This window comes from Schistocerca gregaria, chromosome 5 (genome assembly GCF_023897955.1).
Source record: "Schistocerca gregaria isolate iqSchGreg1 chromosome 5, iqSchGreg1.2, whole genome shotgun sequence".
Taxonomy (NCBI): Eukaryota; Metazoa; Arthropoda; class Insecta; order Orthoptera; family Acrididae; genus Schistocerca; species Schistocerca gregaria.
This window is the reverse complement of record NC_064924.1, coordinates 171,267,004-171,277,458: the sequence shown is the minus strand read 5'-3', so window position 1 is coordinate 171,277,458 and position 10,455 is coordinate 171,267,004. Positions and strand designations below refer to the sequence as shown.

Here is a 10,455-nt window from a genome sequence, read left to right as displayed (position 1 = left end):
TGAACATTCTTGCCTAAATAAGAAAACTCATAAAAGAATCAAGGAGAAAGTACGTAGGCAATTATGTAATCGGATCACAAACGAAATTACATGTCACGAAAAGGTGGCGAGAGTACACTCCTGTGAATCATTTGCACCGGAAGTTTATGGTTTAATTACCAACGCTGCTGAATCTTGACAAGCTGCGTTTCTGTCGATTATCTTATCAGGATCTCTCCTTATGCCCAGTTACGTCTTTCACGCAGTATTTACGGATGCGCCTTATCAGATGCTGTTGCTTATAAGAGAGGGGACGGCAACAGGTACCAGGGTGGTTGGCCTCTTCGCCATCGGCTACAGAGGTAAGAAAATTTCCTCCACATATGTGCAGTGATCGCTGACATACCGTAATGTCGCTGTACTGCTGATACTGTTGTCACTTCTAAGTTGGGTAGAATACAGTAAAAACATGTCAGCAATCACACCTTCTAAATGAGAATAGAAAATTTTGTGCTGTGGAGACGTGCACGTGCCTACATTCTCTCATAGGGTATTGTTCTGAAACGATGTTTTGTCAGAAATTTCGTGGACTGTCTCTGTCAAATCCGTACAGTTAGTTGTAATGCAAATACATAATAGGTAAGGAGATACCGATCATTCCTAGCTTTATGTTTGGAAGCCTGGAAACGTTGCGTACAGGTGGCATACATTCGTACTTAGCTTCGTAGGTAAGATATGAATCGGTGCATCAGGAGAACTTTTGAAGGTAAATACTTCCGTAATTAATCATTAAATTATGTTCTGAAAAATACGAGGGTTGGAATTTTAATAGTGGCAACTATTTATTTACAGCTCGTACAAAGTAGATAAGTGTTTCAAAGTTTTACTGACCTTCATAGTAGTCACCAGAATTGTGCATAACCCGTTGCCAGCGATGTGGAAGCTGTCAGCAATTCCAGTTGTGTTGACAATTCGCGCGGCGTGGTCTATTGCCCGACGAATTTGTAGTAGTTCTGTAGCGAACGCCGTGAAGCTTTTCCTTCAGTTTAGAAATCGAGTTGAACACACGGGGGCTGAAGTCAGGGGAGTGCAGTAGGTGGTATACCACTTAGCAGCCGTATCAGTCAAACAAATCAGTAACAGCTTGCACTGTACGTGCTTGAGCATTGTCCAGCAAACTGATGGTCAGGTCCTGCAGGAAGCGTCTTCACTTCTGTCTCTAAGCTGGTCGTAGGTGATGTTCCAAAAATGAACAGCATAGAGTGTAAAAAATGATTTCACCATTCTAAATTTTGTCACAGGTTTTCAAAAACCAGTGATTTTGTATGGCTTTCGGAGGAAGGGGGCGGAGGGAGAGGGGAGGCGGGAAATGATTAGAAACTAATGCTGGAGGCAGTGTTGTCAAATAAAATTTTTAGATCTATCTCTGGCTTCTTTTTAATACCATTTAGCTGGCAAATGAGTGATTTAGCTAGCATCCGGAAGCATTGCTTTTTTCGCAATTACTTGGCTTCTTTTCTATAGTTTTTTCTTGACCGTAGGAAAGAATTAAAATCCATGTTTATTAAAGGAGAATTGTTTGCATTGGACTAGGAGATAAAAACACGCTTCAGTATTCCATCAAAATATATTATTAGACTGCTGACATTAACAAAGTATCGCAACTTCACAATTATAAAGTCTTATGTTCCAAGCAGAGCAACAAAACTGAATGACATATCTGATACGAGTAGATGTGAGTAAATTATATTTCAGAAACGTGAATCCAAAGATAAAAAGTCCCATCAAACAAACTCCACTGTTGGTTACATTTTGGGTTGTCTGTGTGTAACATTTGGTCTAACTGTTCTTCATAAAAACGGACTTATCTAACAATATCTACCTTATCGCTTTTCGTATACAATCCTTATCCCCCCTCTTCTTAAATACCCCACACGGTATGATTATTGGAAAAATAAATGTGCACAATTTATACACTTCTTTATTTCAGCTTTTTTGTGTCTTTTTTGTAGACACATTTAGCTTACTTCATTTAGAAGAGTTGTCAACATTGACTGGAGGGCTCCCTAGTTTTGGAGTGGTGGAAGTCTGTAAAAGTTGGTCGGCTTTGGCCCGCTCATATTTTGTGTCCAGCCATTGCCAATCATACTAACGTGTTAGAGAGCCTGCTCACATAGCTGGTGCAAAGTGATTGTGTGTTGTATACTGTTGTGTCGCAAATTAATACATCTCCTGATGAATGACGAAGCGTTTTCTGGTCCATCATGGCCAGCACCAGAAACCTTTTCACTCTCCAACGAAGGACAAGGCGTAGTACTTTACGGAGTGGACCTAGAAAAATGACTAATGATGTCGCTGAATGCTGCGAGCAGGAGACTGAAAATACAGAGTTGCTCCACACTCTGTCTTTAATCGATGAGACTGACAGTAGCGTACACAAGAGGGAGCTTCAGCACATGAGAATAATTCGGAATTTTGCAATTCGGAATTTGTTTGCGATGTGTCTAAATGTGGCCCACTTTCGTGGTCCTCGAACTTTTCTTTTCGCTGATACGGCCCCCTTGCATTTGAAGTCGACCACTGCGGTTCGATACAGACCTCTTCGGTAATAGCTGGCTTAGACGATGCTACATGCGGAGCCAGTGTAGAGTTACTCATTTTATTACATTCAAGCTATATTCGTCAGTTATTTAAACTGCACAGATCATTTCAACAATAAAGTATTTTAAATTCGTTGTTGGCAAAACATTAAATTCCCCACGTACCAGAAAGCAATGATTTTGACATGACAGCGGAATTACAGTACTCCCTGCTCATATCAGTTCATAAAAAGTGAAGTGCGTGACGTAAATAGGTTTGGAGAAGATGGCGCTGACCACTGAAAACCAGTGTCACAGGTTGCTCAATTAATGGCAGTAGTAAAACCGCCATGTTACGTCAACGTTCAATAAATCCCTCTGAAGATGGAGGTCAAATTTTCCGAAAAGCTTAGTACGAAAAGTAAATAATAACGCCAAATGTTTGTGCATTTCAGTTGGTAGTTGAAAGTCAAAGCTAGGCCTTGCCTGATATTTTCGTATTCAGTTAGAGTTCCTGTGAATGCCACTGCTGTAATTGACGTGCTAAACTACCTCTGTGTAAATCGTTCGTAGCATGATATACTGACGACAGGGAACATATGCACAGTAACTAATCATATTTTTTGATGCTATCTCCTCAATTAATTTGAACGAATAGTTTCTGGACTCTTGCATAATTTCAGGTGTTTGTGACTAGTCCAAAGGATCTGAGAATATAATAATCCAGGTACAAAATCTTCATTGGTCTTACAGGTCACAACACACCAAATTATTCCTTATAATCTTCAAAATGGTTCAAATGGCTCTGAGCACTATGGGACTTAACGTCTGTGGTCATCAGTCCCCTAGAACTTAGAACTACTTCAACCTAACTAACCTACTGACATCACACTCAGCCATGCCCGAGGCAGGATTCCCCGATTCGAACCTGCAACCGTAGCGGTCACGCGGTTCCAGACTGAAGGGAATAGAACCGCACGGCCACATCGGCCGGCCCTTATAGTCTCTGCGGCGCCTATACTATCACTTAAATCTTCCATTCTTCTCCAAACAACTTTCTAAGGGCGATTTAACCGTCTACCACCCATTTTTCACGGGACTGGTCCTGAAATACACCCACCGTACCAGCTGTAATCTGCACCATGTATTCATACCTTGTCAAGGTTGCAAGCCAAGCACTTCCTGCCCGACTGATATCTTACCACCTCTTAATTCCCAATCCTCAAAGATCTGCCCCCACATACATGCCGGCCGCTGTGGCCGGGCGGTTCTAGGTGTTTCAGTCCGGAACCGCGCGCCTGCTACGGTCGCAGGTTCGAATCCTGCCTCAGTCATGGATGTGTGTGATATCCTTAGGTTAGTGCTTAGAGTCATTTGGACCACGTACATGCTACACCATAATGGATGTAGTCAAATACCAAACAAATCAGTAAAAAATAAAGTCCAGTGCTGGCAAGTAATAAATTCCAATAGTGACACTGAGGGATTGTCTCCACTACCAACGGCACCTTATTTTACAGCACAAAGTAGACCTGTACTGACCAGGGATTGCAATCAGCACCTCTTCACTTCTATCCTGTTATATTACGCCAGAGAAGATCTCTTATACCACCGCCTACCGAAAGGGGTCTGGAAGAACTTAGGTTGAGACAACTGTGTCACAGAAAATAAATATAGGTCCGCTAAATGCCTAATGGTGTAGTGTATTATTTTCAGTTTCTTTGTTTTGCTTGTTTCTTAACAGATCGGTTGGACGTTTCCGACGACTACCACATAACCCTAGTTGTAGATAACCTCGGTTTCGCTATGGGCCTGTTTCTGGAATCATCGCTGAGTGAATTCCTGGCAGTAGCCCTGGTAGCGGCGGCGGCTGTCTACACTTGGTACTCTCACCGCTACAGCTATTGGACCAAGAAGGGGGTATCGCAGGCACCAACCGTGATCCCATTTGGCAACATCGCGAGAGTGTTTCTTGGACTGACTCGTCTGGAATTCATCTTCCAAGAGCTCTACAAGCGTTTCCGAGGTATTATGGAGCAATGCCTGTCAGAACTGCCTTCTCTTTATATTGTTTCCAATTTTAATTGTAACTTTATTTGATAATACAGAATGTATTTTCACCCACTGTTAATGTCTCATACATTTCAGATCAGAGGTACGTGGGAGTATATCTCTTCAGCAAACCAGCTCTGTTGCTGGTCGACCCAGACCTCATCCGACTGGTGCTAGTCAAGGAGTTTGATGCATTCTCCCACAGAAATGTTCATTTCGATGAGAAAGACCCACTGAGTTATCATTTATTCAACTTAAACGGAGGCAGATGGAAGAGACTGCGAGCTAAGATGTCGCCTGCCTTTACGACAGGAAAGCTCAAAATGATGTGCCAAGTAAGTAACATGGAACTGTCCATATTATAGATAGATATTGTTCACAGCTCACTAACACTCCTCTGATTTCCTTAAAGTACTGTACTTAGTTGCAAACTAATAGTATGCGCAGTTCCCTATTTGTCATAAACAATTTAGTCCAAGAATGAATTTGTAACAATTACAATTTTACACAAAGTATCCAATTTGAGACATATTCTCCTAAGTAAATGGTGACACATTATTTGGGATTCAAATAGAAGAGTATGACCTACACATATCTGGAAGAGGCACTGGACAAAGGCCATATCCAAAAATGGTTCAAATGGCGCTATGGGACTCAACTGCTGTGGTCATCAGTCCCCTAGAACTTAGAACTACTTAAACCTAACTAACCTAAGGACATCACACACATCCATATCCGAGGCAGGATTCGAACCTGCGACCGTAGCAGTCGCACGCTTCCGGACTGCGCGTCTAGAACCGCGAGACCACCTCGGCCGGCAAAGGGCATATTCACTAGGCCAAAATATCAGTCAGAGTTTCTGTTTTAGCAGTGAAATTTATACAATTTATTAACGGACATCGTAGTACGTTAACTCTGCAACTGTGGAAACTCAGTATCACCAAACCCTAATATTGTGACGATGAACACACAAGGACGTCAGATTATGTCATCATATATATATATAGTTGAGCAGTGTGCCGTAATAGTTAGTTTGGAGGCAATCAGTCATGTATCTAAACTTATCACTCAGAAAAACCTGTCACCCTTGAAGCTCCTATGCAGTTTGACTGTTGTCGTAATGGACTGAGCCCTTGAGAGGCCAGTTGAGGAGCGGTTTGACTGAGAAGTAGCGGCTTCTGACACGAAAGCTGTCAACGACTGGGAGACTACATGCTCCTCTATATCAGCACCAAGTGTCCTTTAGGATACGACGGCTAGTCGGTACCGTTGGGTCTTCCGAGACCTGTTCGGACGGAGTCTTTTTTAGTTTAGTAAAGTAAGACCCACAAGCAGTAATGTGTTTCATACGCATGGCAGTGTCAACATCGACTTTCAGCTTATTGGCGAAAGCTTTCGTACAATACTCAATCCCGTTTCTCCCTCTGCCCATAGAATAGCTGAACGTAACATAGTTACGCAACATGCATCCACTGACCGCAGGATCACTATGGAATCTTGAAAGGTTTCGCCCTCATCACTGGAACGACTCTTGAACGGAAAAGCGCTTATCAAGCATTAGTTTATGAATGCCTCCTTGGAGAACATACACACACATGACTGTCTAGCACGGGGCAGGTTGAACCCTCAGTAATCTCATATGGGCAGTCGAGGCGTCAAATTAGTATTTCCGTGACACCAAAACCTTCTATTTGAACACGACTTGACCTTCGTGGCAGAAACTCCATCACTGGCACTCCGTGAATTGTCAGCGTGTAATCTGAAACAGCAGAGTGAACCTGTGGACAAGGTGAAAAGCATTTTACGAATCTACCTGATGATGAGGCTGTGGTACACGGAAAGATGTCGTCGCTGAGTGACTGTAGAGAGAAACAGAATAACTTAGAATTTCTAATTGTGATGGACAGCTTACTCTAAACGTAAAAAAAAGTAAGTTAATGCGGATGAGCAGGAAAGACGACCCTGTAACTTTCGAATACAGCATTAGTAGTGGGCTGCCTGATGGAGTCCCATCGATTAAAGTTCTAGGTGTTACACTGTAAGGCGATACGAAATGTAATGAGCACGTCAGGCTGGTAGTCGAGAAGGCAATGGTCGATTTCGTCCATGGCAGCATTTTAGGAAACTGCAACGCATCTATAAAGGAGATGGCATGTAGAACGCTACTGTGACCCGTTGCTTGAGTGTTTGGGATCGAAGCAAAGGAAGTAAAGGAAGACGTCGAACCAATTCAGAGGCGTGCTTTGTTACTGGTAGGTTCGATCATCAGTTCACAGATATTACGGGTATGCATCGCAAATATAAATGGAGACGGCATATAGAACGATACTGTGACCGGTTCTCGAATACTGCTTGAGTGTTTCGTATCGAAGCAAAGTAAGTAAAGGAAGACATCGAAACAATTCAGAGACGTGCTTTGTTACTGGTAGGTTCGATCATCAGTCCGCATATATTACGGGTATGCATCGTGAATTGAAATGGAAACCATGAAAGGAATATGACGCTTGCGAGGCACTATTGCGGAAATTCAGAGAACGCCCATTTGAGGCCGACTACATAACGATTCTACTGCTACCAACGCACATTTCGCGCAAGGACTACGAAGGAAAGAGAAATTTGGGCTTCTACGGAGGCTTATAGACGACTGTTTTCCTCTCGCTGTATTTGCAAGCGGAACAGGATAGGATATGACTGGTAGTACGTGGTACCAGCCGCCTTCCACCGTAAGATGGTTTGCGGAGTATGCATGTAGATGTAAACGTTTACATGTCCTGGTATGGGCTCTTTCCCATTCTGTTTGAGACACTTGTAATGATTTACGTTGCTTTCAAACAGCGATGCACGTAAACTTGAAATCTAACGTTTGTCAATATAGTAACACGGCAAACCATTGATGTGACTGAATGAAGTTTCCAGCACAGGTTAGATACCCTACACAACACAAATAGGACTGAAGAGCAGTACATGTCTGACTGTCAGAATTACGTGTGGTATGAAGTACCCACTTGATACAGGAACGTTATACATGAGTGCCTGCAGCAACCATAGTTGGAGGAGACAATGGCGAATAAGTTGTCTACGCCAGTGACGGGAACAATTGAATGAAAGCAATAGATCATTCTGTTGTTGGAAAACAATCGACTCATTCGGTTGTAGTTATACGTATCGCTTGAATTATTCATTCATTCAAATGGCTCTGAGCACTATGGGGCTTAACATCTGAGGCCATCAGTCCCCTAGAACTTAGAACTACTTAAACTTAACTAACCTAAGGACATCACACACATCCATGCCCGAGGCAGGATTCGAACCTGCGACCGTAGCAGCAGCGCGGTTCCGGACTGAAACACCTAGAACCGCTCGGCCACAGAGGCCGGCCTTTATCACATATACACTCCTGGAAATGGAAAAAAGAACACATTGACACCGGTGTGTCAGACCCACCATACTTGCTCCGGACACTGCGAGAGGGCTGTACAAGCAATGATCACACGCACGGCACAGCGGACACACCAGGAACCGCGGTGTTGGCCGTCGAATGGCGCTAGCTGCGCAGCATTTGTGCACCGCCGCCGTCAGTGTCAGTCAGTTTGCCGTGGCATACGGAGCTCCATCGCAGTCTTTAACACTGGTAGCATGCCGCGACAGCGTGGACGTGAACCGTATGTGCAGTTGACGGACTTCGAGCGAGGGCGTATAGTGGGTATGAAGGAGGCCGGGTGGACGTACCGCCGAATTGCTCAACACGTGGGGCGTGAGGTCTCCACAGTACATCGATGTTGTCGCCAGTGGTCGGCGGAAGGTGCACGTGCCCGTCGACCTGGGACCGGACCACAGCGACGCACGGATGCACGCCAAGACCGTAGGATCCTACGCAGTGCCGTAGGGGACCGCACCGCCACTTCCCAGCAAATTAGGGACACTGTTGCTCCTGGGGTATCGGCGAGGACCATTCGCAACCGTCTCCATGAAGCTGGGCTACGGTCCCGCACACCGTTAGGCCGTCTTCCGCTCACGCCCCAACATCGTGCAGCCCGCCTCCAGTGGTGTCGCGACAGGCGTGAATGGAGGGACGAATGGAGACGTGTCGTCTTCAGCGATGAGAGTCGCTTCTGCCTTGGTGCCAATGATGGTCGTATGTGTGTTTGGCGCCGTGCAGGTGAGCGCCATAATCAGGACTGCATACGACCGAGGCACACAGGGCCAACACCCGGCATCATGGTGTGGGGAGCGATCTCCTACACTGGCCGTACACCTCTGGTGATCGTCGAGGGGACACTGAATAGTGCAGAGTACATCCAAACCGTCATTGAACCCATCGTTCTACCATTCCTAGACCGGCAAGGGAACTTGCTGTTCCAACAGGACAATGCATGTCCACATGTATCCCGTGCCACCCAACGTGCTCTAGAAGGTGTAAGTAAACTACCCTGGCCAGCAAGATCTCCGGATCTGTCCCCCATTGAGCATGTTTGGGACTGGATGAAGCGTCGTCTCACGCGGTCAGCACTTCCAGCACGAATGCTGGTCCAACTGAGGCGCCAGGTGGAAATGGCATGGCAAGCCGTTCCACAGGACTACATCCAGCATCTCTACGATCGTCTCCATGGGAGAATAGCAGCCTGCATTGCTGCGAAAGGTGGATATACGCTGTACTAGTGCCGACATTGTGCATGCTCTGTTGCCTGTGTCTATGTGCCTGTGGTTCTGTCAGTGTGATCATGTGATGTATCTGACCCCAGGAATGTGTCAATAAAGTTTCCCCTTCCTGGGACAATGAATTGACGGTGTTCTTATTTCAATTTCCAGGAGTGTATATCATAAATGTGAATAGGTAGAAAAGCGCGGTTTGCGGCATAATGTTCATACACACCTAAGTTAGCGCTTAACAGAGTTCATTGTGTTAAGGTGGTCATATTTTCTAGTGCCAAATGAAAACAATCGGCTCAAGGTTTTTCATAATTCACTCTAGTCACTAACATTGTTTTCGTAGTTTCTACAACAATCTGTGTTTTGTCACTGCTCCATACATCACTCATTTGAGAAAAAACCCTTTCAGTAACAGCATACGAATACAGATTAAATGACTGTATATAATTCGGGATAAATCGTTTCACAATTGTTAAATACGGCTCAAATAGGTGTCCCGAATTACTTTTCAAAAAACTCAGGACACAGCTAGAATTATCATGAATGTCACGTGAAAATGAGGGTCGGGGGTTTGAAGGTCACCTTAAACGTGTGCGCCGTTTGCAGCACAGAGGTATTCCATTTCCAGGAATTTTTAACATGTTGCAGCTATGTCAGCAATTGTGATAAATTAATATGTCAAAAATCCGCCTCAGTTCCTAAATGTTACTGGTCTTTACCCCGGTTTCAGCTAGAGTAATCTTGCCTTCTTCAGGTAGTTGGATGATCCTCTCTAACAGAAAGGAATTGGAATTATACCTCTTTTGATCCGATGTGTAGTTTTCGACATATTTCAATGTCTTGAGTTAAAATGAACACCGTGTGTAATTGTTGCATGACTGAAATGGTTCATTTCGATTTACAGATAATTACCTTTAGGCAGGTTGTAGCTTTTACGCAATTGTCATTTCGTTTGCTTCACACCAGTTCCTTGTCTACATCACAGGTGTAGCAGTACGTTCGTTATGAGTATACAAATCCGATCTCGATAATCCTTTCTTGTTGCCATACTGCATCACCCACTACCCGCTCATCGCTGGGAATAACCCATTTCTGTTCACTGTAACCCCATACGTACTACCATTGCAGCTAATGTGCCCTTTTCGAGCCGAAAGATACATAATCCGGTGGCCGAACACCCTGCATCATTCTGATT

The 10,455-nt window shown here is 44.4% G+C and overlaps 1 protein-coding gene across 1 annotated transcript in view; it reads left to right on the top strand.

Annotated features, from left to right (window-relative positions):
• The first annotated feature begins 325 nt into the window (after window positions 1–325).
• LOC126273057 (cytochrome P450 6k1-like) overlaps window positions 326–10,455 on the top strand; it is a 43,256-nt gene continuing 33,126 nt past the window's right edge. The window contains exons 1-3 of the mRNA XM_049976463.1: window positions 326–341; window positions 4,303–4,584; window positions 4,707–4,945. Coding sequence (XP_049832420.1) covers window positions 4,365–4,584; window positions 4,707–4,945 — 459 coding nt within the window. The 5' untranslated portion in view covers window positions 326–341; window positions 4,303–4,364. The remainder of the gene's footprint in view (window positions 342–4,302; window positions 4,585–4,706; window positions 4,946–10,455) is intronic.